General features: G+C 55.1%; 1 protein-coding gene across 2 annotated transcripts in view; it reads left to right on the forward strand.

The window, feature by feature from the left end:
• PMEPA1 (prostate transmembrane protein, androgen induced 1) overlaps positions 1-18,479 on the forward strand; it is a 56,872-nt gene extending 38,393 nt beyond the window's left edge. For both annotated transcript variants that reach the window (XM_018057627.1, XM_018057626.1), the window contains exons 2-4: positions 10,557-10,711; positions 13,748-13,801; positions 14,293-18,479. In XM_018057627.1, coding sequence (XP_017913116.1) covers positions 10,557-10,711; positions 13,748-13,801; positions 14,293-14,841 — 758 coding nt within the window. In that variant the 3' untranslated portion in view covers positions 14,842-18,479. The remainder of the gene's footprint in view (positions 1-10,556; positions 10,712-13,747; positions 13,802-14,292) is intronic.

Genomic DNA, 19,117 nt, shown 5'->3' on the forward strand with positions numbered 1-19,117 from the left:
CCATTTTTCTGTATTCGCCATATAAGTGATATGGGCTTCCCAGGTGGCAGCGTGGCAAAGAATCCACCTGCCAATGCAGGAGACGCAAGAGACAGGGTTTGATCCTTGGGTTGGCAAGATCCCCTGGAGGAGGAAATCACCATCCACTCCAGTATTCTTGCCTGGAAAATGGCTTGGACAGAGGAGCCTGGCAGGCTACAGTCCATGGGTTCGCAAAGAGTCAGACATGATTGAGCATGCATGCATGCATAAATGATATTTCTTTTTCTCTTCTGACTTACTTCACTTTGTATGACAGTCTCTAGTTTCATCCAAGTCTCTGCAAATGGCACTGTACTGTTCCTTTTGATGGCCAAGTAATATTCCATGGTATGTATGTATCATGTCTTCTTTATCTATTTCTCTGTACGTGGACACGTTTCTCTGTCCTGGCTGTTGTAAACAGTGCTGCAATGAACACTGGGGTGCATGCATCCTTTGAATTATGGCTTTCTCTGGATACATGCCCAGGAGTGGGATTTTGGGGTCATATAACGGCAAGACAGTGAGATACATATATACGACGGTTAGGTTAGTGGAATTTAGATGGTCTCTGGTTGTTCACAGTCGCAAAAAAACCTGCAGAAGTGTCCTTATACGTGTATGCTCTCAGGTCCTTCTGCGGATTTTTCTGTTGGATACAATCTTGGAAGTTAAAATTGCAAGCTGGAGAGGTAGCATGCCTTTTAGATTTTGATAGGTCCTGCCACGACGCCCTCCAAGCTGATTACGGTCATTGACGCTGCCACCGCAGACAGCTCACTCACCCACGCCTCCTCTCCTCAATTAACAAAGCGCATTTGATTTATTTTAAATAACTTTCCATTGCACCTCCGTGTCCATTGACAGAAACTGCTCTCTCTCGCCGCAAATTCACTCCGTTCTGCCAATAACTCTGAAACGGTGATTGATATTTTGCTGACAGTGGGTGTTTAAAGATGTTCGATGTTGGTGACAATAGGAAAAAAAATCCCATTAGTTCTTTCCATTTGGGTAATAGCAAGAAAGATAAAAGGCACGGCTTTGTCTTTCCTTATTGAAGGAGCGTTTAATCACGAGGCTCTAAAATGATTACACAGGCCCTCTGCTCGCCCTGGAGTTGATTTTACCTCCCCATTCCCACACACACACTTTGAGACTCAGGGCTCACCCATCACCCAGCTGCAGCCCTCTCTCAGGTGACCTCCTGCAAGGTGACCTCGGGATGTGTGGGCTGAAGCCCCAAAATGAGTGAAGCGCTGCACACGTTGCCACTTGGGTTCAAGAAGGCAGTTCGCCTACATGCAGGACTAGGTGTCTTACTAGTTAAAGGAGATGCACAGCACAGAAGGGTATGTGGGACTGATGATTTATCGTTCACATCCTTTAAACCTGGCTCTGTATTTGTTGGCTAATTAGTGCACCTTGACTGTATGGTCCCCTGGGCTTCCGAATGCTTCCACTGACGCTGGGACAGACCAGTGTGGAGCCTTCTCTGTTAGGCTCCGCTGGACAGGCTACAGAGCTGAGATCTGGTGCTCCCATCCTGAGATGCTCTTGAGCAGAGTAGGGTAGACAAGAGTGGAGAGAGTGATGCCCGCATGCTGGGGAGCTCAGGGAGGGATCAGGGGGAAGCCCAGCAGAAAAATGTGTGTGTGTTCATGCATACTTGTGCACACAGGTGCAGTCCAGCGGGGGAAGAGGGAAGGGAGGGAAGGAGTCAGCCAGGCGAGGAAAGGCTGGAGGTGGCTCAGGTGGATGGAAGGAGTGGTGTCAGTGTGGCCCATCTCCTGTCGTCCCATTTGCTCTGTCTACAGTACAACACTTTCATCCCCAGAGTGGCCGTCAGTTCAGCCGGTGTTGGAGAGAGTAGGGAGACACAGTCTCACAGGGCAGCTTTGGGTTCAGCCACACGTGTCTCCCCTCTCCAGGTGAGGGGACTAGACGACCACCTGGCACCTGGGTATCACCTTGGGCTCCTCAGCCAGGGCACCATGGAGGGGCGGTCAGGCCCTCGCCTGCCCCATGAAGAGCAACCCCAGCTCAGCACCTAAACTCCCAGGGCCCATCAGAGGCACCCAAAGCCAGGGCTCCACTGCCCTCTATCCCAGGCTGAGGGGCTTGACCCAGCCTCCCCCCAACCCCCGAAAAGTGCTGCTAGACCCAAGATGACAGCGTCTTTGCCAGGAGACCTCTGGGAACCCCCATTCCAGGGATCAGCCACCTGGTTTGGAGACCGGCAGATGCTTTGTCTCTTTTCCTGTGGATGTAATTGCACGTGCTCAAAGGTGAGTGTGCAGGAGTGTGTATTACAAGGAAGGAGCCATCCCCTCTCGGGCACCCCCAGGGTAACCATGCCTGGCCCTGGGGCCATGTAGATGCATGTAGTCACTCACAGAAGTTCGTATGCATCACCCGAGTCACTTTTATTTTAAAATACACGTCTGTGCTTTTTTAAACAAGGATGGTCCCGTCTCATTGGATAGCTTCTCTTGCTCAGGAAGAAGCACAAATCGGTGTATAATTTATCACTGTACACAAATCTGCTAGCAGTGGCTTCCTAGGTTGTGTCAGCCCCTTGGGCAGGGGGGACATTTAAGTGGTTCCCAGGGATTTTGCCTTTTCACCTGCAGCGGGCCTTCCTGTGCTCTTCTTTATACTTGAGAACACTGTAATCCTTTATGCCATGCATTTCTTGTGTGCCTGCCCTGGGGAATGTGCTGGGGACACAGAGAATGAGCGATGGACACTGGCGTTCTGGGAGGGAGAGGCGCAAGCCCCTGATGAGAGCTACAGAGAACCGTGAAGCAAGCTTGGGACATGGGTCCCAGGGACCAGGGCAGACACTGATGCAGACAGGATGCTCAGCATGCTTTCTGTGTATGTGACACTGGAATGGAGATCAGGAAGGAGGTGAGGGGGTAGCAAGCACAGGCTCGTGGGTAAGATCATTCCAGACAGAAGGAGGGTCTCATTCAAAGGCCCTGGAGTGAGCTATGTTTGGTCCTCTTAGAGCACAGGGGCTTCCCTGCCTGGTGGCTCAGACGGTGAAGAATCTGCCTGCAATGCAGGAGATGCTCATTCTATCCCTGGTCGGGAAGATCCTCTGGGGAAGGGAATGGCAACCCACTCCAGTACTCTTGCCTGGAGAATCCCACGGACAGAGGAGCCTGGTGGGCAACAGCCCATGGGGTCGCAAAGAGTCAGACATGACTGAGCGACTCACACTTCCACTTTTTTTTCACAGAGCACAGAACAAAATCCTCACTAGAACAGAGAGCTAAAGGCAGAGAATCCCAGGAAACCTGCGTGTGGAGATAAATACCCAGGAGGTGATTTGTCTGGTCAGGAGTTCTCGTTTGAAAGTTTTGAGAGATTGTTACTTTGCTTTTCAGAGATGCTCCCAGCTTGCACCGTCTGTCAGCTACGGTGCTGGCAGAGGGACCGCCTTGCTGGGCCTTCTCCAGCCACTGTGATTCCACCACCCAGCTCAGGTCTGTGTGGGGCAGAGGATAGGTGTGGCCCAGGGCCTGGGGTTCTGGATTCCACATAATGAGGCTTCTCGGGTGTTCTTGCAGAGGCGCTGCCAACCTGAGTCTGTGGCTGCAAACTGACTGGTACAGTTCTCACCACAGCCACATGGGATGGGAACTGGGTCAGCCCTCCGTGTTTTCTCCCCCAGATGAGGACACTAAGTAATGTGCCTGAGGTCACAGTTAAAGTGGCAAAGTTGGGATTCGAACCCAGGAATCTTGGGGGCATACTTCGTGTTCTGAATCAGTGCTCCGAACTCTGCCATGAGCAGCAATGGGGGGAGCCCTGGGCCCCAGTGCAAGGCTTTCCCTCGCCTCCCTGCACCCAACGCTGGACAGCATTGTGGACAGTATCTCATGGTTATGTACTCTGCTATCAGGCGCCTGGCGCCCAGCTGCATGCTTGGCACAGAGTAGGGGCTGGGTAAGCGTACAGTCTGTCTTTAAAAATGAGAAAACTGGCCTAGATTTCTGCCCACCTCCCGAACCTTAAGAGAAAGATCCGTTCTTTTACTTACAAACGGTCTTACCCTAAGAAATCAATGTGCCGTCAGGGGTGTTTGAAATGGCACCAGGAGTGATCAGAAAGTTATTCCTTTGACGTCTGGCTCAATTTTATTTGAAATTCCAGGGGGAAAAAGGAGCTGGGTTCTTATTCAAATGCGATGGTGGGGGAGGGGCAGTAAATGAAGTGGCAGGAACCCCAGGCTGGCTGGGGCTCCTCAGAATGACAATGAGGCCTGCCCCGGCCAGTCTCATCCAGGCAGGCCTAACGAGATTAGATTTTCATAAATTTCAGACAGTGCCAATTCCTAATTCCTCAGTGTGCGGCCAGGAGGCCAGACAGGGCCGCCTGCACGGACTGCTTGTTAACCAGGGAGCACGCCGCCTGCCCCTCCGCCCGGAGCAGACACAGGGCGGGGGGCGGTGGGGGGGGGGGTCGTCTGGTCTGGAAACCTCCTGTGGGCTGGCAGGAGCTGGGTGGACTCTGGCCCAGCTCTCCAGCCAAGGAAAGAGAAAAGATCTCCAGTATCCGGCTGCTTCTCCGATGATTAACTGAAAACCCAGTGATGGTTGTGCCCACACGTTGCATGGCAAATTTTGCACCAGCCCTCTCCCCATTTACAGCCAGGAAGCAGCCGGACAGGGGTTTGAACTGAGGCTCCTGCTTTTGGTTTAGGTCTGGCTCTTTCACTCAGAACAGGGGGCCATAAACTTGGTTGCAAAAGAATTGCATCTTCACCTTAACCACCCCTAACAGGAACATGGGTACCAAACCACAGGGCATCAGCAGCTACTTGCAATCCAGTCACCAGTAGAAACCACAGACTTCCTATCCATGGAAACCTGCTGGGTCGCATTTAATGTGATAGTATCCCAGGTCGCTTGCGTGATCCTGTATGTTCTTCCTATATCAAAAGTCTGATTGAGAGTTTGAGAACTATATTTTGGTAGATTTGGGTTCCTTTTAAAGCCTCACATGAATTTTTATTCAGTTTAATTTTATTTTAAAATAAGCATTCTGAGACCTCATCCTGGCTCCCCCAGCTGCAGGGAAGGAAGCCATGGGGTCAGGACTGCTCTCTGACTCCTGGCCTGACGGGACCGACACTGCCCCTCGGTTTGTGGGAACTAAGTGGGGAGGGATGTCCTGTCCTGGGCAGGTGCTTGGCACTCAGATAGAGACAGAGAAGGCAGCTGTGTCTTTATGCAGTTTCGTGGGAGGTGCCCAGAGCTCCCCCAAATGCATGGCACAAGGCCTTTCTAACAACCATCCTGTGACTTTCCTCTGTGCTGGTGGGGAGGTGGGGACCACTGGTCAAGATACTGGCTTCATGGACCACATGGCAAGTGATGCTCTAGGCAGTCTCGATCTACCCTGGCAAACAGTCCCATTCCACACGAGTGCCTGACTTGAACCAACACTGTTCCTGACATTCTGGGACCACGGTACCCAGGACCATTGGGTGTGGGGCTGTCGGCCTAATCCATCCCTGAAAGCACAGGCTTGGGGGTTTGGGGTCTTGAACTGGCCAGTCATCTCCCTTCTCGCAGCCTCAGTTTCCTCATCTGTAAAGTTGGCGGCGGGGGTCATATTAGTGTCTATTTCACAGAATGCAGCTGAGGATTCAATAAGATGATACCCAAAGAGATCCGGGCCACACCTGGCCCTGAGGGGGCTCCCAGACACTACCCTTCATTAGTGTGAGGCGAGCTGGGAAAGGACCAGAGACGCCCGTATGCACACCTCAAAGTGACTGCATCCGTCCCTAGAGGAGGAGACACAAAAGCAGAGTCAGGCTGCTCCAGTGAGGTGGACGGAGCTATTAATTTGAAGTTATTCCACGAGGAAAGAAGACGCTCAATTAAATAAGAGTGACCTTACTTTGCATGTGGAAGATGGGCTTGGCCACCCCCAGAGAACCTGCTGCATCCGTCACCCACCCCAAGGGGGAAATTACCAAGAAAAATGACAGGACCGCTGCCCCATGGTAAGCGGACCTGACACCCAGATCAGAATGAGGGAAGTGTGATGTTTCCTCCCCAAAGACTCCTGTTCTCTGCTCAGGTCCTCTAAGCAGGGACCGGTGCCCGTAAGTCCAGCCACCACCCTGGGTGACCTTTTCTGACTGACCCTGGGACAGAGGCCCATGAAAGCATGCTCAGTGTTTCCAGGGCATCAGCCTGGATGAAGGGTGCCTGCTGTCCCAAAGGCATGGGGTTGTGATGGTGGTGACAGCGGATCACCCACTGTCTCCCGCCCTGTTCTGAGCCCTTGACATGTACTTCTTCATCTTTCCTGGAGCTCTCAGGGGTGCATATGGCCAGGGTCACACGGCCAGCAGCTGGCAGATGCAGGGCTAGGCATATTCTGAGGTGTTCCCACGTAGGCGGGGAAACTGACAGATACTTCAGGAAAGCTGGGAGCATTTAGCAGGAGATAAAGGCCGTTTCCCCTCTCGTTCCTTCAAGGAGGCTCTGGATTTGGGACTGGCCCTGCCCTTTGATCTGGAGGAACTGTCTGTGCCTTCGTTGGCTCGTCTACACAATAGAATGGTGATGGCTCTCATAGACCTGGGGGAGGCGGGCTCAGCGCAGGGCGGTGCACGTGTTGTACATGTTAGCATCCTGACTGTAGTCCCAGTGAGTGGTTGCTATGACAACAGGGAGTTTGGGCTGGGGACCAGCCCGCCACCCCCTCCTGCTCTGATTCCCCTTTGTTTGTGACCAGGCTTTGCTGTGAGCCCTGTGGTCACAGGAGAGTTGAACTGAGTGGAGGGCAGCGATTGGACCTATCCCTTCCACCAGTGTGCTGGGCACCTGGTCCCACGTCCAGGTAAAGGGAAGCCCGTGAGACTGAGGACACTGAGGCAGGATCGGTGTGGCTCTGCATCTTGGGGGCTCCTCTCTTGGCTGGAAGTCTAGAAGCCACCCATCCTGCAGACTTTGGCCTCTCGTTGCTTTTAAAACTCTTTAATATGCTGCCGGCGTTAAAGGCCAGGCAGCTTCACCAGCTGTTCCTAGGTTCTGGAGAGATGGGGAGTTGGGGCTGCACTGACCCAGCCTGCCTAGGGGCTCTCTGGCCTGCTGCGGTTTCAGCTAGCAGTGCCTGTCTGGAGCACCCTGTTGACCTGATGAGGAGGAGCTCTTGCTCAATTAGTGATGCCTGCAGTGGGAGCAGGAGTGAGGAGCTGAGCACGAAGATCCAGAGAGGCCAGGCAGATGAGGTCAAGCAGAACTAGGGCCCCGGTGGAGCTTGGGGCAAGTGGACAGCACAGCCTGTGTTAAGAGGGTGGCCACCCACAGCTCTGTTTGTTGCTTGGGTGGGGACAGGACTGTGGATGCAAATGCCCTCAGGCCCTCCCATTTGCCCCGTATTCCAGCAGATGCTTTCTGATGCATGTCCCAAAGAGGTGAGTTCAGGTCCCCTGAAGGCAGAGTCTCCAGGAAGGAGCACCCTGAGTGTGAAAGTTCACTGTGCTATCCAGGGGACCAGAGCCCCCTCACCCCATGGCCAAGGTCAAGACACCCAGCCTAGGCTTATTTTTGCCTTACGGGTTGAGATGAATCACCTGTTGGTTGGGGGGGCCTCTCCTGACCCCCTCAGTCCCCCTGTTCCCGTGTCTCCATGTCTTTCCACATGCTCAGTCGCTCAGTTGTGTCCGACTCTGCGTGACCCCACTGACTGTAGCCTGCCAGGCTCCTCTGTCCATGGGATTCTCCAGGCGAGAATACTGGAGTGTGTTGCCATGCCTTCCTCCAGGGGATCTTCCTGATCCAGGGATCGAACCCATCACTTACTCATGGGCAGGTGGAATCTTTACCACTAATACCACCTAGGAAGACCTCGTGTCTGTGCACACCCTGGAATATCCAGCTGGGTCCTGCTTGACCCTCTCTCTTCAGACATATGGGTTTGGACTGTCCTTGTTTGCTTTGGCTGGTATGCTGGGGAGCCTCCGCTAACCATGGTCACATTGAGGGAGTGTTCCCTGAGTGCTGGCCATGTGGGCCCCCACACAGCCTCTCCTTTCCACTTGGGGAAACTGGGATGGGCTCAGAGTGAGTGAGGGTCACAGAGCCAGCCTGGGCATCCCCATGGAGTGCTGTGCCAGCCCCGGAGCTGCCTCAGGGACCCTGCAACCCTTAGGCATCTCCTTTCCCTTCTGGCCACGACCCCAGGCCTCTGGCTTCCAAAATAGAGCCTGGAAGCACTTCGTGGTCCCCTGAGAATTTCGCCCCGTCGTCCCCCATGTGGATTTGTGTGGGGTTGTGGCCCAGGAACCAGTGCAGTCATGTTAGTGCCTTCAGCACCCTGGGCTCCTTTCTGGGGGTGATTCTCTCACTCTGACACTGCACCCCAGAAATCAGGTCCTCCCGCCCTTTGGGGGTCGGGAGAGCTGTGGGCTTTATTCACACCCACTCGGCCCGTGGGGCCTCATCTGTTGACCCAATAGGACACCTCCAGCCCTGTTGCCTCCCCACTGGATGTTACCTAGAGGAGGGCAGCGGCCTGGCCAGGAGCCTGCAGGCCGCCAGGCCTGGGACGGAGACACAGACACCTCCCTTGCTTCAGGCCAGGCGTGGGCAGGGCCCCTAGAGACGGGCGGAGGAGGGCAAGGGTGCCTACCCCCAAGTCCAGACCGGGGTGAAGAGTGCACGGTGTTGGGGGAGGGGTTGCAGGCCCCTCTGAGGAGGGGGCGTGGGTGTTGCACAAAGCCAGCCTGTGTGTCCCCTGAATGGGCAGCTTTATCCCAGGCCCTAGCGCACAGGCCCCAGACCAGCCTGTCTGGGGAGGCAGGAGGTGTGGCCACAGCCACTGGGTTCCAGGCCAACATCCTGGCCTTTGCCAGCTCAGGCCCCACACCCTCCTGGCGGGAAAGGGAACGAGTCCCTCTGAGGGTTTGAGGCTTGTCCAATTTCCCACCAGGCGGGGCCCAGCCTTCTCAGGCATCAGGAAGGACTCACTGAAATCCCTGGCTACTTCATCGTCCCTCCTGTCCCTCCCAGGGCAAGATAAGGATGTGAATCCCATCCCCACCCCCCAGGCTGGAGCCAGGACCCAGGCTCCAGATGGAATTCTGGGTGCAGCAGTGGACATCCAATGAGGGAGTCACCAACGGGCAGTCTGTCACATGACCTGAACCTGGGTCCCCTCACCTGTGAGGCAGGATGATGAGAAAGCACCCATATATAGGCTCAGCCCTGCACAGAGACGCTCAGCCCTGGCACATTCTTTGTCCCTGTGGTCTTATGGACTGTAGGCTGATAAGCAACACCTTGGCTCTCACCCTCTAGATTCTGGGAGCGCCTTCGGTTGTGTCACTAGTGACACCAGTCTGAGCCACTAGTGTCCTCAGACATTGCCACGTGTCCCCCAGGGGGCAGACCCACTCAACTAACAGCATCACGCAGACTTTGGCACGTCTGGGCAAAAAGGCTTAACATGGTGGGAGAAGGTGGGTGTCCCGCAGAGCCTGGGTAGGAAGAACGGGTGGCCAGGGCTCCAAAGAGGGCTGTGGGCGGGCTGCGTGCAGAGGGGTCCTGCCGAACCAGCAGGAACGTCCACCCAGGACAAGTCGATCTCCCGCTGGAAGCAGAGGCTGGTGGCAGGAGGGGCTGCCCTCACAGGCTCTGGCCAGGCCCCGGGTGAGTGGCACACGGCACATGGTGACACAGTGCACCTCACTGCCTGCTTTCAAGGCCCCACCTTCGCCCGCCCCCACTCCTCCAGCTTCCGTATGTCTGTCTGAGAAGAGGAAGCGCTGAGTCAGTGGCCCTGAGCTTGAACCTGTACCCCTGGGGAGACCTCGGCTAATTGCTTGTCAGTGCCAGGGGGCGGGGTGGGGGGAGGGTCTTCCTGCCTGCCCTCTGGGATCTGGGGAGACACATTTCCTGGCTTGTCCGTGGGCAGCCTTGGACCAGAGGAGGCTGGCTGTGCCCCCCCCCCCCCCGCCTCCCCGCAGCCAAGTCACTGCCCCGGCCCCCAGCCTCTCACCTGCCACTGCTGGGGGCTCTGCTGGCATTGCGCATGGCCACCTGCCGATCGGCCCGACACAGACCCGCTCGAGTCAGCAGAAACTGCCCCGACTCTGGCAGGATCAAAATAACCTCTTTCCTTTTCCAGCACTTGAGGGTTTTTCCGCTTTCTGGGGGAAAAAAAACAAAACAACCCGAAAAAAAGAAATGAGAGTTGCAGTGTTTGCAGCCTCCCGGAATGTGGTTTTTCTGAGGCCTCTTCCTGGAGGTGGGGGTGGCCCTCATACCCTCCCGTCCTGTCGAGGGTGGTGTCTCTGTGCGTCTTGTGTGTGTGATAAATATGTCTGTGCGTGGGTGTGTTATCTGTGTTTGTGTTTGTGTATGGGTGTGGCAGAGTGTTGGGGGTGTACAGGGATGTTGGGGTGTGATTCTGTGCTGGGGTGTATGGGTGCTCAGGAAAGCTGGCACCAAGCCCCTGCCTGCTCTGGGAACCCCAATGTCTCACGTGTCCCCTTGGTCTTGCAGCGGAGCTGGAGTTCGTTGAGATCACCATCATCGTGGTGGTGGTCATGGTGATGGTGGTGGTGATCACGTGTCTGCTGAGCCACTATAAGCTGTCCGCTCGCTCCTTCATCAGCCGGCACAGCCAGAGCAGGAGGAGGGAAGACGCCTTGTCCTCGGTGAGTGCCTGAGCTTCCGGGGGCCTGGACACCCCCATCATGTGCGTGTGGTGTTGGGGTTGAGTGCTCACAATTGGGGCAGACGGAGCGGCTCCCAGCAGGAAGGGACCTCGCCCTCCCCCAGATCTCAGCACCCACGTCCCCCCTCATTCGCCTGTGCCGTCGGGCCGCCCCTGCCCGCCAGTGGGTGTTCCTCAGCAGATGGACCGGGAGGCGGTGCAGAGTCCATTGCTTAACAGTTTCCACCTCCACACCTGTGAGGTGGAGTGTAACAACCTGGACAGGAGCGGCTGTGTGACCGGCAGGCTGCGGATCACAGAGGACAGCCCCAGGGCTCTGCAGGGAGCACGTCCCTGAGCCTGTGTTGGCCGGGCATCGGCGGGGCAGTGACAAGCAGGCCGGGGCGGCCACCGTGGCCTCTCAGCTTTGAGGGATGTCTCACTGGGCCACGTCAGGCTGGCGGGTTCGGGCATCTCCGCTTGTGTACATCGCCAGCCTGCCAAGGCAAGGAGCATGTCCGCTCAGGTCCCTCGACTGTGAACACGGGGCGCCCCAACCCTGAGGCCCGGTGTGCCCGGAGGGCGCTGCACCGCTGCTCAGAAGCATCTGAGGCTCACCCGTGTGTTCATGTGCTGTTGCCCAAGGGGCGGAGCCAGCAGTCTGCTGCCACCTCTGCAGTCGGTGATCTGCCCATCTTAGGAGAAACGGGGCTCAGAGAGGCGGGAACATTTGCCTGAGGCTATACAGCTTCTGTGGAGAAGGAAATGGCAACCCACTCGAGTGTTCTTGCCTAGAGAATCCCAGAGACGGGGGAGCCTGGTGGGCTGCCGTCTATGAGGTCGCACAGAGTCAGACATGACTGAAGCGACTTAGCAGCAGCAGCCCCAGCACACAGCTTCTAAGCGACAGCTTGAGGCCTATTTTACCCCTCTCAGATCCTGGTGCAAAAGAGAGTACTTTGGACAACAGGAAGACTGCAGCCCGGTAGCTATGCCCCAGGGCAGGACATCTCACCCCTTCTGAGCCTCAGTGTGCACATCTGTAAAACAGGAGGGGCTCGCCTCTCTCCTGCCCACCCCCCCACAGGGTCACAGGAAGGGTGATGTTAGTGGTGAGAGCTGGGAAGATGGCAGAGGTTTCCATGTGAGGGATGCTGGTAACCATGGAAAGGGGACAGCCATGTGGGCAGCACTGGGTCTTCGTGCCCAGATGGAGGCCAGGATCCAGGTTCTGGTTCCTGAACATCTGAGGCTAAAAGAAAGTACCCCTCGACATCTACCAGCCACCTGCATGGGCCCCTGGGGATGCCCGGCTGGATAAACGCAGAGGCTTGTTAGACCTGAAATACGTGTAGCGGCTCCCCTGGGGCTCCTGCTAGACAGGGCACATTTGCAGAGTCTTGGGGCCCCATGACCTCCCAGAGAGACCCAGAGACAGCCATTGTCTGCTTGGCGCAGAGACCACCCCTGCCATAGCTGTCCTGCTGTGGCCTCTTTTCAGGGTGACCCCTGGGAGTTCATTTCCTCATCTGTCAGAGGGTGGGGTTCATGTTCAGGTAAGCCCTGTGCCCTGAGACCACACGTCCCAGCTGGCGCTGCACCAGAGAAGCCAGAAAACACTGCATGATGATGACAACAGAGATGCCAGCCGCTGCAGTGACAGATCGCAGCTTGAAGTCTGCAGCTGAGGGCAGGTTGGGGGCCACCTGGGTATAGACAGACCTGGGCCAGCTGCCCGCTCTATCAGGTTCTCCTGGCTCATTCCCTTGGACTCTTACTGTGGCTGTGCTCACCCGGCAGCACCCGTGTTAGTGGCGTGACAGACCCCCTAGCCCTTGATGGAGTCAGCTTTCGGACCCCTGATCTAGATGGAGAAGCCATGAGCAGGCTGGACAGGCTTTCCAGGGATGCTTTTAGGAAGAGAAGGAAGTGTTGGGGAGTGGAGGGGGCAAGAGAAGGAGCTGCCAGAAGCAGTGCGTGGGTCTGGCAGTGGGACCTGGAAAGGTGTCGGGGCCACTCACTGAGTCAGGGAACAGGGTAAGTTAAGACTCAGCCCGTGGGCAGGTGCAGGGCAGCAAGCTGATGCCGGGTTACTCACAGTGGGGCTGGGCTGGCACAGGAGCAGAGATGCTGTGGGAGCCTGGGGAGGGGCCTCTGGGGGGTGGGTGGTCCTTGGAGGCCTCCCTGGAGGAGGAGGTGACCTCCAGGTGCACAAGTTGGGGTTAGTCAGGTGACAAGGATGGCGGCGATTCTGGGGTCTGCAGTGGGGCCTCCCAGCATTGACTGGTATATTCCTAAGCTCCCTAGTGGAGACTCCCTGGGCTAGTGGGTGGGCAGAGATGGTTTGAACCCTGGACGGAGGGCCTCCCAGAGGGGTTTTAGGCAAGTTCACATTGATCCAAGCTGACCCTGGCTGCTTGCACCCCTTTCCGGGGCTCCCAACTTGAATGGGGAGCAGGTGGGTGTGCCCTCATGTTTTCCTGATGCCCATGTGGGCTGTGCCAGGGGCCCACCCCGGGGCCATAGAGCCTGCTAGGGCCGGCTTGAGTCCAAATGAGTCTGGCAATAGCAGAAAAGGTGTGGATACCAGCCCTGCCTCTTACCAGCTGGGTGGATGCTGTTAGCTACACGCTGTTTTTTCAGGGGAATTGAGTTAGTGCTTTAAAGAGCTGAGCACAGTGCCTGGCACCAAGGCATTCCTAACATCAGTACCGAAAGGGCCCTGGGTGACCATATTAACAGTAACCGTATGTATCTGCTCTCTGTATCCACACACCGGGAATAAACTAGACCTCAGTGAGTCTGTGTAGGGTAACTGCTTTCCTGATGGGACGGTTTTGAGACTCACAGAGCCCCCTAGCGGCCACATAGGAAATTACAATCTTCCAGGCGAAGCCCCCCGCCCCCCGCCCCCAACTCCCCAAGACTGCAGGTGATAACCGCCTTACCTGGGGATCCTCAAGAAAACAAGTCCCCAAGGAAACTCTGGGTTGATGGATATGTTCATTATCTTGATTGTGGCCTTCTACCCATACAGGAAGGATGCCTCTGGCCCTCAGAGAGCACGGTGTCAGGCAATGGAATTCCAGAGGTGAGTCTTAGCGCTGCCTACCCTCCATCACTCCCCCAAGTGATGGAGGGGGACTCCCTCCGTCCCCTGCTCCCGAGGCCGCTGTCGTGGACGCCCCTCTGCCCAGTAGCTTCCCTTCCCCAGGCCGGAGGCACCTCCCCTGTTAGTAGAGTGGCTGCTCGAGGCCCACTCCTACTCTTCTCTGAAGAACCCTCCTGGGCAGCCGGAATGGTCCCCGCCGGGACACTGTGCGCTCCCCACCCCCAGCAAGCAGCCCTTAATCTCTGCGACACCGAAGGACTTGGACTGGCCCTCTTTCCACCGTGTGACGCCACTGTGTGACACTCCAGGGCTCTCCAGGCATCGGATGCTGGACTCCGGGCTCTGCTCCCTACCCCCACCCTCACTCCCCAGAGAGCAGAGTCATAAGCAGCACCCCCCACCAACACCCCAGCACCCCCACCCCCACCCCCCTGCTGGGCCCTGACCCTAACTTGGCTCTTGCCCTCCAGCCGCAGGTGTATGCCCCACCCCGGGCCACCGACCGCCTGGCTGTGCCCGCCTTCGCCCAGCGGGACCGCTTCCACCGCTTCCAGCCCACCTACCCGTACCTGCAGCACGAGATCGATCTACCACCCACCATCTCGCTGTCGGACGGGGAGGAGCCCCCGCCCTACCAGGGCCCCTGCACGCTCCAGCTGCGGGACCCCGAGCAGCAGCTGGAGCTGAACCGGGAGTCGGTGCGCGCACCCCCGAACAGAACCATCTTCGACAGCGACCTGATGGAAAGTGCCATGCTGGGCGGCCCCTGCCCCCCCAGCAGTAACTCGGGCATCAGCGCCACGTGCTACGGGGGCGGCGGGCGCATGGAGGGGCCGCCCCCCACCTACAGCGAGGTCATCGGTCACTACCCCGGCACCTCCACTTTCCAGCACCAGCAGAGCAGCGGGCCGGCCTCCTTGCTGGAGGGCACCCGGCTGCACCCCGCACACATCGCCCCCCTGGAGAGCACAGCGGCCTGGAGCAAAGAGAAGGATAAACAGAAGGGACACCCCCTCTAGGAGTCCCGAGGGCGGGCCGGGGCCGCAGTAGGTAAAACCGCAAATCACTCCGCACTTCTTGAAAGAAAAGAGAGGAGGCCGGGGCGACACACAGAAAATGCGACGCGTAACCATCCTCCTCCCCCCCTCCCCCACCTCTCTGTGTATAAATATTTACGTGTTCTGTCTGGTCTGAATGCACAAGCTAAGAAAGCTTGCAAAAAAAAAAAAGGCAAAAAAAAAAAAAAATCCCATGTTTCTTTGTTGAGCTGTGTCTTGAAGGCAAAAGAGAAAAAAAATATTCTACACTAGTCTTTTCTGTTTCTAGTTGAGCTGCGTGCGTGAATGCTTACTTTCTTTTGTTTATGATGATTTCACTTAACTTTAAAGACATATTTGCACAAAACCTTTGTTTAAAGATCTGCAATATTATATATATAAATATATATAAAATAAGAGAAACTGTATGTGCGAGGGCAGGAGTATTTTTGTATTAGAAGAGGCCTATTACAAAAAAAAGTTGTTTTCTGAACTACAAGAGAAAAAAAAATGGCAATTTTTGAGTGCCAACTGAGAAAGTGTGTATTACCTTGTAAAGAAAAAAAAAACTACAAAGCAGGGGTTTAGAGTTATTTATATAAATGTTGAGCTTTTGCACTATTTTTTAATATAAATATGTCAGTGCTTGTTTGATGGAAACTTCTATCCACGTGTGTCAAGACTTTTAAGGGAGAAATGTCAGAATTTCCCAGTCAACTTCAGGCAGAGCGTGGGTTCCACGCTGGGGCTGGAGAGAGGCTCCCCAGGGCTGACCTCCTGCAGAGTAGAAGCTTTCATCTAGTGATAGGTTATTACCTCGATCTACATTCCCTCCTGAAGGAGACGTGTTTAGCCCTCCTCTGGGCCAGGACAGCCTTTGGATCGCAAATGAAATAGGAAAAGTTAACTCCAGGCCCCAAGTTCCAGGAAGGTGGGCTTTGCTCTTCCCGAAATGAAGATTAACTGTTACTGAAGGAATCTTAGTTTTTGTTTTTTGGTTTTTTTTTTCTCTTCTTTTTTGAACCATGAAGGTCCCCATAGGAAGGGGCTCGCCAAGGTGCTCCCTGCCTGCATCGCCAGGGCCCCGCCAGAGGCAGTTAGGTGGTTCAGATGTGCAGGGTGCTTCGGCAGTTCAGCCGGCTCCACACTGCACCAGCTGAGGTGGGTGCAGCCTGCTGGCGTGTAGGAAAGGCCCAAAGGACTAGCTGCGTGACCTCACCCCTGTCTTTATATCGGTTCTCATGTAACAGGCCCATAGCCAGAAGACCAGAGAGGAAAGAGCGGTATGCCCAGGTTTCTCCCAGGACACTGCGAAAGGGTGAAAATGAGAAAAACCGTCAAACCAACACAAACTCAAGCTTTAGGATGTAGAAGCAGAATTCTTCCCCTTCTCTCTTTTCGCATTTTCATTCCCTTCCCCGTGGAAACCATCGTTTTTGGTGTCTTTGTGTGTCTGTTTTCACAAGCGTCTTTGTCAGACACAACTCTTGTTTACCAGGATTTTACTGCTTAGATATTGGTGGGACCCCTCGCTGGTGGCATGTGTGTGTGTAGATGGAGATGACCGGGAGAGAGTTGAGCCAATGAGAGTCCTTCCTGCCACCAAGGACGGGCTCATATTCCATGCGGTGACACCCCTGGCAAGAGAGTAGCACCCCCCTCCCCGCCCCACCCATCCCGCAGAAGTGTCTCTTCATTTTCGACAGAATCCCGACTAGTCGGTTAACAGAAAGGAAAAGGAAAAGAGGCAATAACTATTGTTTTAAACAACCTTTTTTATTGCTTAAAAACCTTGAGAAGAGTTTTGAAGTTCTGACCATTTGAACTATTTCTATTATATACCTTTTAAGAACATGGTGACCAATAGGTGTGACCGAGGTGTCTGAGTGCCCGCTCACCAGCCTGGCAGAAAGTTCTGGTCCCTTGACAATAAAACCTGCCTCTCTGCGGGGTCTTCAGCCTAACCTCTGCCTCTCTCTTGAAGATTCTTTGTAAAGGTCATTCATGCAGAGACATCCCTAGAGTTTGTCCTGAAAGGTACAGGGGACACATTTATAAAGTTTTTTTAAAAAAACGTATCTTTCCTTTATGTGAAGCGTCTCCCTAGTGCCTTACTGAGGAAGCGGTTGACCCCTTCTGTCCCCAGGCAGCAGCGTTCCTGGACAGCGCCCTTACACACCCGGGCCTGCCTTTCTCACTCGTGGGCGACAGAGGTGACTGCTTTAAAAACGCCCCCATCACCCTCGTGCCGGGCCCCACCCATCCTCCTTCCTCCCTGGCTGTGCCTCCCTTGGTCAGGCCACCCCTCCAGCCGCCTGTCAGTACTTAACTCCTATCCGGGTCAAAAGCCTAGATGCGGACCTTGTTTCTAGAGTTAGATGAAGGCCAGACCGAGGGGTCCCTGAGGTCCCCCTGGGGTCCTTCCTCTTGAGCCAAAACTTGCATCTTGTTGCTGGGGTTGTGAGGGGGAATGTGTGGTCTGCATTTGCCAGATGGGCAACAAATTAGAAAAGGAAGCAGGGGCGGGGGTACTGACCTCAGCTGGCTTGAGGGCAGAGCATCCCTCTCCTTGTGCCCCAGTATTGTAGTCCAGTCCTCGGTGCCAGAGTATCATGCCTGGGCTCCAGGCCCAGCAGACGACAGTTGCAGAAGTTCACGGTAGAGCAACTTGTCAGGGCCAGGGCACCTCCCAAGAAGACTATGGGTGTGTTTCTGCAGAGCTCTTGGTTTCCCTGCCGAACCCAGAGCCCTGAGGATACAGCCTTCCTCTCGGTGTTGGCTGTCATGCTCTTACTCTTGAAAAGCCTTTGAGCATCCCTTAGGAGGGCCCCCTTTTCCAGGAGAAGGTTGAAGGGGAGGGGTCCTCAGCAGTGGCTGGTTGGAGGGGGACCAGGCTGGGCTCAGAGAAGGTGGCAGAGCTCAGCTTTTTCAACTCACGTTATTTCCCTGTTTTTCCATCATCATATTTCCTGTGGAGGAAAAGTTTCCCCCGCAAAGCCCAGGTCTACACAGATGGCCTTAGCAGAGTGCACTCAGAGCCGTTCGCTCCCTCACGTTTTTGCCAGGAGCTGAAAGCGACTCCCCTCCACCTCTAGCGAACACCGGGGCAGGCCAAGGACCGAACCCATTCCCCTCCTTGTCTGTCTGCTCTGTGAATTGTACATTTCAGAGAATTTTTTTTTTTCTACATGCAACACCAAGCTTCCAGATCCATAAAACATCCTGGTGATAAAGGAGAGAAAAATGTTCAGTTTGGTTTTCCGGAAACTGCGCTTCAAATTTTGCTGTACTATAGAGCTCAGGAGGACCTGCTGCGCTCTCATTTGCCTGCCTGATTCCACGGTGGTTGTGCTGATGGCGACGCTTTTACGTTGCTCCCTTGGTGTTGGAACCGCTCTCTTTTGCAGCCCCGTTTCCCAAGTTCTGTTCAAGTTACATGTGTGTAAACTCCGTGGCACGCTGGGTGCAGTGCCCACGTTGCTGCTGCGTAAGACTCTGTATTTGGATGCCAATCCACAGGCCTGATGAAATCGCTTGTTGTGTATCAGTAATCATTAGTGGCAATGATGACATTCTGAAAAGCTGCAATACTTATACAATAAATTTTACAATTCTTTGGAGCCAGGCTCTTCCGCTTTCTTGAGCTGCGTTGCTTTCCCCTGTCCCTTCTGCCGCTCTCAGCCCCAAACCCTGGATGCCTTTCGAGGGCAGGAAGCAAATTCTGCAGGGCTGCTGTGTGGCCTTAAGCAATTCCATCGACCTCTCTGTTTTAGTTCAGGCAGCATTCAGGGTGCTCAGTGAAAGCACTTGCATAGGCAGGGAGTACATTGGGCCTCATAGGGGTAGAGTTTGCAAAACATTGTATATTTCCTCTTGGGATATCATCTGCCAGGACATGATGAAAGCTCGGATAAGGGCTGCAAGAAACTGTCTCAGGTGAGGCTCTTCCCAGAGGCGTGTACTTGTGTGAAGGCATGTATCCAGGTTGTGCTCCCAAGGGAGACAATGAAGGGAGTCAGGAAAAGGGCAGAGGGAAAAGTTGTGCAAGGGGGACTATTTTAGGCAAAGCCCCAGCCTCAGACTGATGATCTCCAGGGGATCTGTGGCAAGCTCTGAGATGCAGATCCACCCCCACAACCCTCAGGAGAGGCAGGCTCTCAGATGCTCCCGGTTCTTCCTGCCTAAGAGTGGGGCAGAGAGGGGTCCCCCAGGTCCCAGGGTGGCCCCCTGAAGATGTTCCCAGGTGCAAGCCCTTAGC

The sequence above is a fragment of the Capra hircus genome, chromosome 13 (assembly GCF_001704415.2).
Source record: "Capra hircus breed San Clemente chromosome 13, ASM170441v1, whole genome shotgun sequence".
NCBI classification, from domain to species: domain Eukaryota; kingdom Metazoa; phylum Chordata; class Mammalia; order Artiodactyla; family Bovidae; genus Capra; species Capra hircus.